The 14169-nt window shown below is 32.2% G+C and overlaps 1 protein-coding gene and 1 pseudogene across 2 annotated transcripts; both read right to left on the bottom strand.

Moving 5' to 3' along the window:
* On the bottom strand, window positions 1–5526 carry LOC146910769 (uncharacterized). The gene is made up of 4 exons (XM_085724419.1): window positions 5380–5526; window positions 3340–4670; window positions 3012–3161; window positions 1–508 (listed from the first exon to the last, which is right to left on the bottom strand). Exons 1-4 carry the CDS (start codon window positions 5444–5446, stop codon window positions 134–136), a joined length of 1923 nt encoding a protein of 640 aa, XP_085580545.1. The 5' UTR covers window positions 5447–5526; the 3' UTR covers window positions 1–133.
* A 3600-nt stretch (window positions 5527–9126) lies between these two features.
* LOC146910768 (uncharacterized) lies at window positions 9127–13672 on the bottom strand (annotated as a pseudogene). The gene is made up of 9 exons (XR_015020261.1): window positions 13580–13672; window positions 13223–13308; window positions 13035–13137; window positions 12809–12913; window positions 12630–12715; window positions 11990–12231; window positions 10985–11179; window positions 10177–10360; window positions 9127–9544 (listed from the first exon to the last, which is right to left on the bottom strand). The product of XR_015020261.1 is annotated as an uncharacterized LOC146910768 (transcript).
* Between the last annotated feature and the right edge of the window lie 497 nt (window positions 13673–14169).

The raw sequence follows: 14169 nt of genomic DNA, 5'->3' as shown, positions 1-14169 counted from the left end.
AAACACACAAATGGATAGTTAATATTGTAATATTTCACTTCATAAATAAAGTAAATTATACAATGTCCGAATGGATTTATTACTAATATTAATAGTAAAAACTCATTATAAATAGATAAAATACACTCCAAAATTACAAAATTATAAGCTGGCATTGTTCTTTTACTTCATCTTTAAGCATCTCGTGAATAACATTCTCTCCAAACCAACAACCACCACCACAACCATTAACCCATTTAGTAGCACTTATATAAAATTTGTCACGAGGTTTAGAGTCAGAAGTCCATCTACCAGCTCCCATATAGAACTTGTCACGAGAACTGAAAATCATTTTCGTAATCGAATTTGCACTCCTCAATAGGTGACTAGCTAACTCCATAACATTTGTGGAGCAAACACAACCACGAAAATCCACACATTTCAAATTATTATGAGAAAACCCCGCATATTCTCTTTTTTGCCTCTTAAATCCAACCATGTGTGAATGTTCCGGAAGTAGATTTAAAATCTGAAAATTGAAAAAGTTCCGGATGTAGATTTAAAATCTAAAAATTGAAAAATAACGAGCATAATATAACTTAAATGAAAATTTAAAAATTCCATTAGGCATGTAAAACTAATCCAGGACTTGTTCATTATTTTAGTTGAAATAAGAGGTTGTTTGATTGAGGTTATGTTTGACAAGGTCAAACTGCTAGCCTAAGATACATGTCACAATTTGTGAATGTGTACTATTCACATGACTTTAACTATATTTTTTTAAGTAGTATAAATACAATGTTAATTATATAAGATTTTGTTTGATTTGTCTCAATAAATATTTTAAAAATATCTAATTTTTATATTTTTTATCATAGTAATTTTTTGTTGGAATATGTGCATTGAATTTAATTTTTGAATTTGTAATAAATAGAATGCACAAAACTCGAGGGAACGTTTATACTTTTGGGTTCCTTATCTTTTCCCTAAAATTTTGTGCATTAAAATGATTAAAAAGTTAAATATTAAATGCAATGCACACATTTCAATAAACTTTTTCTATATTTGAATCATTAACTTATGCCTTGAGGGCACAAGTTAACATTTCCCATTTAGAAATAGAAGGGGTATAACTAATTATAAGACCCTTTTGAGTTTTTTCTTTGTCCCTTTTACAAGACTCTTTTCAAATTTCAAGATACATTAATTATTTATTCACCAATATACCCCGATTTATGTTACATATTTTTCTTCGATATGTAATAAATATTTTTGAAAACATTAAAAACCCTCTCTCCTAAAGGGTAAATTTGTAAAACAATAGCGATTGTCAACAAAACTAACACAATAATTAACTTTATTAGTTCCGGTGTTTTTCACAAAAGGAACATAATTTAGGGACAGAGTTAGCAGCGTATAAAAACACACGCCTAAAATAGAGTTGTTTGATAGTGTTTTTTTTTTTGTTGTTTTAATGCACTTTTGGTTTCCCTATTTTTAAATAAAAAAATGAAGATTTGGTCCCCAGTTTTAAAAACCTTTTTTGTCTCCCAATTTCAATTTTTATGAGTTTTGGTCCCTCACCCATTTTGAGATAATTTTGGTGACGTGGCCTTATCAATAATGATGATGTGGCAGCGCCCTTTACAAACCATAAACCTCTTCGTAGTTTCCCGACAAATCAAAATCAAAACTAGATTATGAAGTATAAAATGAAGCAGTAGCATCTTGTGAAATTCATTTCAACACATCCAAAATGGTACTACAAAAAACATGCACGAATCAAAACAAGCCTAAATTTTTTAGAAAGCTCTTCAACAAAACCCCAAAATTCAAAGAGAACTAAAATTTGAAAATTACATGGATAGAAAGATCCTTAATGGAGCAATGATTCAGAGTGTGTTCTTTTCTTTCATTCAATTGCGCTTGCAGCTATCATTTCCATGCAATTTGTGGGTTGAAGAATTATGCATTTATATTTTATTTTTTTTGAATAATTTCTAATTTTATAATTGTTAAATCTGATTTAAAATATTATTTCAATAATTAAAATATTGTATAAAATAGGTATTATTGAATTAAACAAATTAGTAATGACGTGGAAATTAAATGTCCACCACTGCCATATTATTAGTGTCAAGGCCACATCACCAAAATTGAGGTGCGGGACTTAAACTCAAAAAATTGAAATTGGGGCAGAAAGCTGTCTTTTTAAATAGGGTGACCAAAACTAACTTTTTTTTTTAAATAGAGACCAAAAATGTATTTAAACCTAGTCTTTTTCCATGAGATTAGTGTTTTTTCATATGCTAGTAGAGTCTATAGCTTATATAGCATATAAGCTGTAAGCTAACGTATCAATTAAATATTACTCTTTGCAGAACAAAGCATAAGCCATGAAATATTAGATTTTATTTTTTTACAAAAAATAATTGGGTTGAAATTAATTGTGCAGATTTCAAGAAGTCGTAATATGTTCCCACTTATATGTTACACATTCAAGACTTAAACAACTCACTTTATGAAAGAGGGGGAAGTACAAATCTATCTTACATCATTGTAATTAACTACAAGGGAGTTACTAATTGAGTTAAATTCTAGATTCTATGCAGCGGCTAGGGTTCGAAACCCGAACACCCCGCTTCTCCACATTTAAAATGTGTGAGCTCTGGCCACTTGACTAAAAAAAAAATCTAAATTTTTTTTTTAGCTTCCTACTTTTATTATACACATAAAAATTCAACAATTAGTTCCGAAAATTAATTTAAGAAAGTAAATAAAAAATTACAATGATCATTTATTAGGGAAATGAACCAAGATCATTATAAATCATATGATATGATGTTAATCTAACTGCAAAATTGTCTATTTATTTTCTAATTTAAAATAAGTTTTTAATTTATAAATTTCTTGATACGTGAAGACAAACACATTGCAAGTATTGAAGACGGAAAATAAACTTCTAGTTCCATTAAAGTTTTTAGAAGAAAAAAAAAAGTGAACAAAAAAAAAAAAAGTTTGAATAAACTCACCGTCAAAGAAAGTTTTTGGAGATGCTCAGAAGCCATTGCAATATCTAAAATCCAAAAGTAGTCCCAACTAGGATCATATGGTCCCTCGATAAAAAACTCCAATTGTCTCAGATTTTGAAATCGAACCAAGACCTTCGTTAATTCCTTTATCTGTTTACAACAGTAATATTTAATGTGAATTAAAAGCAGCTAGTGATCAAATTAATTAAAAGAAACCTAGTAAGTGTTGTAATGCACTATGCCGTTATCTCAATTTTGGGACCAACCGCTATACGAGATTGGCAACCTATATACAAACATTAACAAACATGGGTTTTGAGTGACTCACCATTAAAGGGTTGATGAGCATAGATAAATTCTCAATATGTGGAAATCTTGCAATTGGATTAAAAAGGTGTGGCACTTTCTCTCTCACAGCAGTATTCCAGAAAACCTTCAATAACCTTGGAGCCGTAATAGAAATTATCCTCGTGGTATGAGCACTATATTCAAAGGATGAGAGATTCAATGCATCAATAGCTATCTCAGAAGGAGAGTCATTCGCCCAACCACAGTCAATTATTTTCAAATGACGCAACTTTGCACTGGTAATTTCTATTGAACTTATGAGCATGCAGTTCTTAAAGGTGACGTCTTCAAGTTGGAGACATTCAGAAAACAAATAAGGCAAGATGTTCATGGATATATTTTCAGCTAGTCCATCCAACACAATTGTTGTTACATTTTTCAATCCAGAAAACCCAACAGGTTCAAAAAATTGACTACCTCTAAAGCTAAACTTGGATAACATATGAGCCTTGATGTTGATTGGGTGTACTTCAAGTTCAAATCTATCACCATCATTACAAGAATAGTCAAAGGATGAGAGATTTGATGCAATGATAGTTATAAACTTTTCAATGTAAACCTCACAGTTAACAATGTTCAAGCGAAGCAATGTTGGACTGTTTATTATCACGCTAGAAGTGAATTGACAATCATCAAGGGTGAAGTCTACAAGATGGCTGCAATTGGAACACAGACTCTGAAGCAGTTTCCGATTCACATCAACTAGATGCAACACAAGAGTTCTCAAATTTTTGAATCCAGAGAAGTCCAAAGGTTCTACTAGGAGGCAGTTTTGCAGGTGCATATACGTTAGAGAATCATAGTCAGATAAGAGAGTAAGGGGAAATTTGTATGGCAAAATAGAATCAGTGGTATCATCTGTTTCAGATGACAAGAGAAGTTCAATATGTTTGACACCCTTAGCAATTCCTTTGGAGATCAATCTATCAATGGCATCCCTATGTTCATTGCCTAATGGAAATTTTACTCGGATTGAACGGATGATGGCACCGTTATAATGGAGCATAAATTGATCCAATCTTGTGGCAAATTGAGATTGAAAGTGAAATCTTTGAAAGAGTGGAAGGGTGTTTGGTAAGTCTTGAATTGTGTTATAGTCAAACATGGTATGAAGATCAAAATTGAGGTCGGTCCTTAATCCCCATTCGTGAATCCATCGTTTGGACAATGAGCTTGTTTTCACCAAATCCTTCAAAGCAAACTTGGAAAAGATATAAGATATAATACAATCAGGCAACTCACTCTCAAGCTTTGTACACCTCTTCATTGCAGGCAACTCATTCTTAAGCTTTTTACACCTCTTCATTGCTACTGCAAGCAATAACGAACACAGTTGTTAAAATATACAATATATAGTAAATACTCCCTCCGGCCCTCGCAAAACAATTGACTTGAATAATTAATGTATCTCATTATAAAATCAACTAGATACATCAATTACAAAACTCAATTGTTTCTTGTATTAAGAAAGGGACAACATCAGATGGGCGGCCGAGAGCAAGAAGTCCCACCGCACAGAGCTCAACACTCAGGCCCCAACAGATCTACTGGTACCAGCACATGACGGGATGGGCCTCCCACTCATAAAGGAGCAGAGGGCTACTGGATATTATACCTAGAAACCACTTACTTCCAACTCATACTCAAAAACAAGTTAATCCAAACCAGACAACACTTATAAAAATTTAAAAAAATTAATCCAAACCAGACAACACTTATAGATTTAGATTTATTGGGAATTAGGATATTATACCTACCTAGAAACCTCTTCCAACTCAGACTGAAAAAAATTAATCGAAACCAGACAACACTTATAAACCCGCACTGAATTACCCCTCCACATCGTAAATCCCTAATTACAAATCGAAACAAAAACCCTAAATTTTTTATAAAAAAAAAAAAACGATGAAAATCACATGATTTTGATTTTGCAATAATGGTACAACATAATTAAGTAAGGATCGCTTGGAGAGTATAAAAGAGATAGAGATACTTGAGAAAGAAAAGCAGCTTATTGTACCTGTTTCTGTTTGTGATGATGAACGACGGCTTGGCCTGGGTTTGAAGAAAACACAATGCTCTGACATGATTGGGAATTGAATTAGGATTTCTTCTTCACTAGTTAGTTGTGTTATAGATTTATTTATTTATAGTCGCATGTTTAATTCTAACTGCCCTCTAGTGTTTGCTTGTCGCCACGCGCCCACGCCTTTTGTGATTATAGCTCTCCTAGGTTTTTTTTTTGAAGGAAGCTCTCCTATCCTAGGTTTATTTTCATATATTTTGCAATTGTTGTATTTTTTTCATTATTTTCAACAATATTAAATATATATTTTTCTATATATAACTAAACAATAATTATTCAACATTGTTTCAAAAAAAATATAATAATAATGATTATTCAACATAAACTATTCCAATAACTAATATATACTCAATAAGTTAGTCGAGGCAAATACATCCATGTATTAGAGCAAATAATCCATCTACCAAAACCTATATAGAATTTGTCATCAGTGTTCAATGTAATTTTCTTAAACAAATTCACATTACTATATAAAATATGTTGAACTTTAACAAGAGAATATTTTTTATTAAAAAAACAAAGAAGAAAAGAAAATGAAAGGGGTAGAAGGATAGATAGAAATCATTGTTGAGTGTGGATGAAACTCTGAATATAATGGTTGTTCTCAAATCTCACCATATACTTAATCAAAGAAGGAAGTGGTCCTTGTTAAATAAGGACCCCCCATTGGAGATTCTCTAAGTTAAGTCCTAACTTAAGGGGTGTATTGAATTGAGATTTTAAAAGACAATTTTGGTAAAGAAAGTCTTTAAGATTTTAAAAGACTTCCTATGATTGTATTGATTCTGTGAAATTTTAAAAGACTTTTTTTAAAAGACTTTTTACACTCAAGATTTATAACAAAGATTTTAATGGATTTATAACACAGATTTCAATGGATTTCAATGGATTTATAACACTGACTTTTACACTAAAGACTTTTAAGATTTTTTTTAAAATTTGAATAAAGAAAAATAAAACTGATTCAAAATTATTTTACTAACTAAGTGATTATTGCTTTTCCGTAAAAAAAAAAAAAAAAAAAAGAAGTGAGTATTACGTATAAATTGACTCTTCATTTTGTTTGCTAAGCGACTCATTGACATCCACAAGGAAGTGTAACAACTTTGTAGTTTCATCCATGGTCCATGCTACATAACTATCTTTGTTTTTACCCTTTTTCGGTTATTTTCTTGTTGTGAATCCTTCATTTGATCACTGATATGTATAAGGAACGAACTAGTCATTTCACAAGAACAATTGTTGTTTGCTAATTGTCAAAAGTTTTGTGACTATATACCAAATAATATAATTCAATAAAAATAAAGAAAAAAAACTACCTAATAATAAAAATAATAGTCACTTATTACAACAACAACAACAGCCAAAACAACAACACAATATCAATGAAAAGAAAATAATTAATCGATATAAGCTAATAATATCAGTGAAACAATTGTCAAAAGAAAAAATAACAAGAAATCATAAAATAAATTCCGTCAAGAAGAAAAGAAATCATAAAATAAAATAAAAATAATGATTTGTTGTAAAACTAAAACAAATCAGACAAAAGAAAAAGACGCTAAAAAAACAAGAAATTGGAATAATAAAAACATGGCATAGAAACTATCAGACCAAAAAAAAACAAATCATAACAAAAACGGTAAAATAAACAAGAAATCGAAAAGAGAAAAACCTTGCATATAAAATAAAAAGAAATCGTACCAAAAGAAAAAAAATCGGTTAAAAAAAACAAGAAATCATAACAAGTATATATAGTTTTTTGCGAAATTTGATAGAGAAAAGTAAGATCATAATAAGTATAGTATATAGATTTTTGAGGAATTTGATGGAGAAAAGGAAGAAAAAGCAAAGTTGGCATATAACATATGACGGCAAACAAGCAAGGGTTTGGAAGAGAATGTCAAAATCTCAAGGGTTTGTGTGAGATTGTTTGATGAGAGTAGTATTTATATTTTTAACTAAAAAGTCTCACAAAATCCATTTCATCCAAGAATCCATCAAATTCTATAGACTTTTGAATATCATGAGACAATTTATAAGTCATGAGAAATCTCAATTGAATACCAACGGATTTCGTTGCTCTGAAAAGAAAGTCATGATTGTCTTAATTGAATACCACAAGATTTCTTTATGTTTTATAAAAGTCTTGATTCAATACCACTAGACTTTTTTATTATAAAAAAGTCTTTTAAAATCCCTTGAAATCACAATCCAATACACCAATTTTAATAGGTTTTTTAGTCCCTACAAAAAAAAAAAAATTACTTCTAATTTTAGTCCTTGTTACAACAAACTTTGTTTAATTATCCTTAAACTCTCAAATTTTCGAACGATTTTTTTGACACAAGTTTAGAACATTATGAAAGGTTCATTTATTAAAATTTAGAATTTTTTAACATAAAACAAATTAAATATGAATTTTTTAAAACGGCAGAAGTTAAAGATAAAATTAACAAAATCTGGACGTAGAAATCAAATTTTGCGACAATTTTTTCCAGAGAAACTTTTAGTAATGTTCTTAACACGTCAGCAAAAACTTGTTCAAAAACTCAAGAGTTTAAGCATAAATTAAACAAATTTGAATTGAGGAGGGACTAATACTGAGTACCGAATTTTTTTTTAGCAACTAAAAGAACTATTAAAATTAAGTAAGTACTAAACTTAAAAGGTCCCAATTTTATAGGGATCAAAAACATATTTAACCCAAAAATAATTTATCTTTCAATTTTACCTTTTAGCTTAAAATAATTTATTTATAATTTTATTCTTCTTTATCTAATCATATAACCGATTTTTTTTTTTAATATTTATTTCTATGTATTCTTCTATATATAAATGGATAGGGATGGCAATACGGGCCAGCCCGCCCGTTTAGGCCCAGCTCGCTATTAGCCCGCCAAAAACGGGTTGGGGCGGGGCGGGCCAACTTGAGGGGGTGGGCTCAAACTCACACACCGCCCCGCCTAAAGGCGGACTAGCGGGTTGGCGGGCTGGCCCGTCTATTTTTTTAAATATTTTTTTGTCGATTGTTATTAACAAATACACTGCTATTATAAAAACAATAAATTCAATATAAAGACTCAAACATTAAACAAATATCAAAATAAATCCACCATACATTCAACATAAAACAAATTACAAAATAAATCCAACAACATGAAATAAGTCTCAATATAATGCAGTGGTGAATCAGTTTTTTTCTAGAGGTAGTGGACTAGTGGTGAATCAATTATCACTTATCACTATCAGAGAGAGTGGGACAATTTGAGGTTGGGTTGATATCATTTGGCCCAATTGTTTATGGGGTGTGTAAATTAAAAATTCGGTCACTAATAGTAAAAAAAGAATGTTTAATAAGCCCGCGGGCCAGCCCGCCCCACCCCGCTATGACCCGCTTTTTCAGCGGGCTTAACAGGGGCAGGCCAACTAGAGAGATGGGCTTAAAATCTTACCCCAGCCCGCCTAAAATGACGGGTTAAACGGGCTGGCCCGACGGGCCGGGCCCATTTTGCCACCCCTATAAATGGAGATATTAGTCCTCGTAAACTTAGCACAATGCATAATATATATGCAAAGGTCTGGGGTTCGAACCCCGACCACCACAAAAAATGGAGATATCAAGTTTTAGTGTAAAATGGTAATTGAAAAACGTGCACATTACAATCTTCTCAAGATAACATTTTTGTGTGTGTGATTACATGTGGTAGATGATGTGCAACACAAGAAGTTCTCGAGATAAAATAACCAAATTTTTATTTACAAAGACGAAACAATTTTTACATATTGACAATAATTACTCGCTGGAATTTGCTAGCCCTACCATATTGAGCATATGCCGATCTTCCTTAAACCTCTCAAGTACAGTTCCCTTAACAGCATCATTCTTGCCTTGGACCACACCTTGAGTCACTCCCCAGCATTCTATTACTTCAGGTACTATACGGTTAGTTTTGGAGAGGCAAGGGCAACCAAATGTAGAACTTGAAAATGTATGTCCTTGATCAAAGTTTGCTGAGATAAATAACCCAAAGTGATTTTCTCGTCCTCCAAAACCAATGCCATTTGGAATTTCCTCTGAACTAAAGTTGACAGCACACTGCAAAACATATGGACATTCAGCAGTCAAATTAGAAAATAATGAAAATTCTATAATGCATGGACTTCATCAAAAGCAACCAAATAAAATCCTACACAAAGCGTGATGTGATATAATTATTGCTTGTGGACGGTGAGATTGGTCCCCCGGATTAGTCGGTCATTGGACCGGATACCGAGTTTAAAAAAAAAAAAGGACAATCATTTGCAACAACAACATCGCATTACACATTAGACTCTAATACCATCTTAAAATTTTGATTTAGGCCTAACTCAGCCTCAAGAGCCAGCTCATGAGTTGAAAGTTGTCCCTCACTTATAACAATCAGCCATGCCATATTACTATCTAATGTAGAACTCTCAACAAATATCATCTTTTTATAACATAACAACACGTTTAAAGTATATTCATGCTTAACCCCCTAACACTCTAAAAATGTCATTGATGCTGCATGGTTTAACACTATTATAAAGACCTCATAGTTCTTGTTTTTGTATATGTTTGTTCTAATAGCAGTACCAATGTTAAGTTACTTTGGAACACTAGCACAACATGATAGCAGTTTGATTATCACAGTTTCAACATAGTAGGGAATGTACAATTAAGAATATTAGAAACAGGAAGATTTTTACCCATTGTAGATTAGTGTTTGCTCCAGTTGGCCTGAATATAGATGCCTTTGGATTTAATTGAAAAATGTAACATTTCATGCCTCCTTAAAATTCAGCATGCCACTCCCATTGTTGAGAAGCATATCCTCCATATATATAACCATCTTTATCCTTAATAATTAGCACAGTTGGGCCTTCATGATTTCTGCGGTTAAGATTAAGAGCTATTAATGCATACTAAATTTCCAATCCTACAGAGTTTAGTTGAAGCAGCCTATAAACTGGAATCGATTTAACATACATTTAGCATTTACAACCTCAGAAATCAACAGAAATTGACAAGCGCCTCTTGGTCAATTATCAAAATCATAATAATGAAATAGTTGCTTGTTACTTCAAACTTTTAAGGTGACGGTAGAAAATAAACCTTTAACGTTGAATTGTAATTTGTAAGAACTCAAATAAACTTTTGAAGCTACAAACCTAATTGTAGGCCATGTGTAATAAAAAGCAAAAGCTATTGCCAAGTTTTAGATATCTCAAGGGTGCACTCAAATATAATGGGGATATTGTTAAATTAAAGACGTGTCTGTCCTACAAGTCATCATGTGTTTCTCACTAGTAACCACAAAAGGCACGTAACACGTCATGTGTACTATTTGTTTTAGATTCAAATCCCATTGATGAAAAATTGTAAAGTCCAACCATTCACTTGTACTATTTGTTTCTCACTAGGACTTATTTCTGCAATTTTGTGCATAAAGTTTCTAGAAAGCTGCTAGTTTAAAGGAGTGGGATGCTTCAAACGTAGGCAAGATAATGTACTTACGAAATGTTGCCCAAGAATGTATTGAAACTAAAACCATTAACAGAACTATGATACAAAAGGTTCCAATCTTCCAACTCATGCTGAGAAAGTGCTCCTCCTATATGCCAAGCATATTCTTTTCTCAAAAGCACAATGTTAGAATCAATTTCCTTCGGGGTTATTAGATTAGGAATTTGAGTACCTGGCCGTCCTACAAAAGGCAGAACATCGGAATAAGAAAATATGCCAATTATTTTCCCTGATTTTTCTTCAAAACTAATCCAATAGTATTTCATCTAAAACTGGGTACTAAAATTATACAAGGGAAAGATATAGTTTGATGAAAATTGCATCTGTTTGTCTAAGTTTTTATAGATACCAATACGAGAGGTTCCTAGATCTGGTTAGTTACATTGAAGGACCTGATAAGGCCCTAATGATCTACTCGTGTCGTTCGATTCTTGCATTCAGGGGAGGAGCTAACATGTAAATATCAAAGGGGAAGGAAAGCTAGTTTCTTGGGGCAAAGAACAAATTTGATAAATAGGGTAGTTCGGAGCATTAGGTGGGGGGTTGTTTGTGTTTCCATTTCAGCCTGGCTTATAGCTTGGGGTCCTAAGAATTTACATTGGCTGGGAAAGTTTGCCATAAATTTCTGCATTTTCTTCTACTATCTTATTAACAACACAATCAACCTATGTTAGATATGAAATATTTGTCTAAACTTTCCCTCTATTAAAGATTTTTTCTCTTACTTCTATAACTAACTTTCCCACTCATTTTTTATTTACAAATTAATCCCTCCTCGGAATAGGGAATCATCCCACAAAAGTCAATCACCGGGGCCTTAACCGGTTACTTCTTATAACTAACCAAATGTAAGATTTCCATGCAAAAATAATAACAAACACACACATGTTTACAGTTTTTAGAGAAAATCAAGTTTTCTAACATTGTTGAGTAATAACTCCATGTCCTTAATGTTAGTTAAGTCAGATTTGATATTTCAGATAGACTGATTAGAAATCAGGTGGCAAAAGCAAGCTTCCAAGAAGCTTCCTCGCAGTCGGAATATGAGCACAGCACACCAACTTCTGAAATCTTCAAAATACATAGCCTCCTCAGTGCACTTTTCATCATGTATGGAAAAATTGGCAGCACTCAGAAATATGTTGACAATATCTTGACGTGAACTTGATCCATCTTCAGAACCTTTTGTGCATAATATATCCTTAAAAATGGCAATTAGCACTGATTCCAAATCAGAACTGCATTTCCGATGCAACATGCATCAATATAATTTTAAAAAGGCTAAGGAAAGTATAGTAATTTCAAACCGTGTTAAAAACAGATAAATCTGTATACGTGAAGTAAAAATTCCAAAATTTAAAAATATCTTATTTCAGAACCATAAAAATAATATCAATCATGTTAGCAGCACTATCTCTAAAGAAGTACCAGTTGGAACTAATCACACAGGTCAACCAACTAAACAGTAAACTTGCACAAAATAGTTTAAGTCCGATGAATTATACTTCATCGCTTCAAAAAGAACAATAAAAGAATGCGAATCAGCAGATTTCATCACTAAATTATTAATCAGACCCTGCATTAAACCTTTACAAGTATAATATGGAACTAAAAGCTGTAAGTGAGTATGCTCTACCTTCCTGCAAAATTATCTCCCGATACATCTAATAACCGAAAAATGAATTCTTCGATTTCATCTTTTGTTCCTTTGTCATAAGTAGCCTGCACCATGAAAAGTTAAACCACACACACAAACTAAGTTAAACAGATCCAACTTTCAAAACATGATTATAATGATAATAACAAAGAACTCACTTTAGTAATAACAAGGTCTTGAAAGGTTAACTTTTGATCCTTACGCTCCTGAGTAACTAAATCAAACATCCTCTCTCCAATAGGGCCATTGAGTTTGAAATATGACTACAACCCACAAAATGAAAAACATAAAAAATTAACTTTTCATGGATTATAGAGAAAATTAACAATTGGGTCATGAAGGAAATTAATCACAGAATTACAAATCATTCAAAAAAACAGAAACCTGAAAAACTGAAGGAGTGATGTATTTTCCATTGCTCTGTGATTGAGATGCCAATGAATCGAATAACGATTTTAAGTTTTCAAGTCCCTTTTGAGTAAAAGCTCTGCAAAATGATTTTATAGAATAGATTAATATATGAAAATTGATTTTCTGAGTGTGTGTGGAAGAAGAAGAGAAGAGCAGCTTGCCTGGATGCTGAAAGATTTCGAGGATCAGTGGGAGGATACGCATTCAATTTGATTATATGATTGCTTTGCGTTGAAATTTTTCTATTCTATCTTCTTCTTCTTCTTCTTCTTCTTTAAGTTGACTATATTAAGTCTTATAAGGAATCTTATCAATAGGTGTAATACTTGAAAATTCATATTCTCTTGAAACTAACTATTGACATGAAAATGTAATCTTAATCTTGGAAGACAGCTTATATTATAAATTCGTTCAAAATGAAATGAATAATTGGACTTAAATGTATACTTTTGTTTAACCTGTCCCAGTGCTTTGTGAGTCACTTTTAATGCTGCTTACCTGAATTTATATGCAGTAACCTGTATATAAATTCGTTCAAGCAAGTCGCAGATACCATTGCAAGCACCAAGGTATACTGTAACACATTTACTCTTTATTTTCTGTTTCTGCATATTTTTTACTTTCCTATTTGGTGAGTTTCACGCCATTGCTGTTGTGAAACCTCTATTCTTGCATTCTCCGACGATATAACTTGAGTAGGCTTATAATTATTTCCCTTCTTTACTAGGAATTGTCAATTCGTTGCATGACTTTTTTGTTGTTGTTTTGCATATGGTGTTACAATTATCTACTAATCATGTTGAGCCTCCTCCAAAACAAACATCAATTCAACAAGCTACTTTGGCCTTGCCTTCTCAATCTCCTATTTTGACAGAGTGTAGTCTATTGAGAGATAAGGCAGTTGACATTTCCCATAATGCCATTGAAGTTGATGCTGGAAACGTGCAATCACCTGTGAAAAACTACGTCCTTCAACAAACATCTGGCACCAAGGGTTTAATCGTCAAAGACAATTTGACAATTTCTTCCTACCTTGCTCTAACACAGGGTGGCAGAATAAGGAGTGTTATCCTTGAAATTTATATTGGAAACAAGGTTTAAAACCAAG

Source organism: Medicago sativa, chromosome 7 (assembly GCF_051527215.1).
Source record: "Medicago sativa cultivar Bolivia chromosome 7, Bolivia_mono, whole genome shotgun sequence".
In the NCBI taxonomy this organism is placed as follows: Eukaryota; Viridiplantae; Streptophyta; class Magnoliopsida; order Fabales; family Fabaceae; genus Medicago; species Medicago sativa.
Note: the sequence above shows the minus strand (reverse complement) of the source record. Positions and strands in the feature narration are given on the sequence as shown.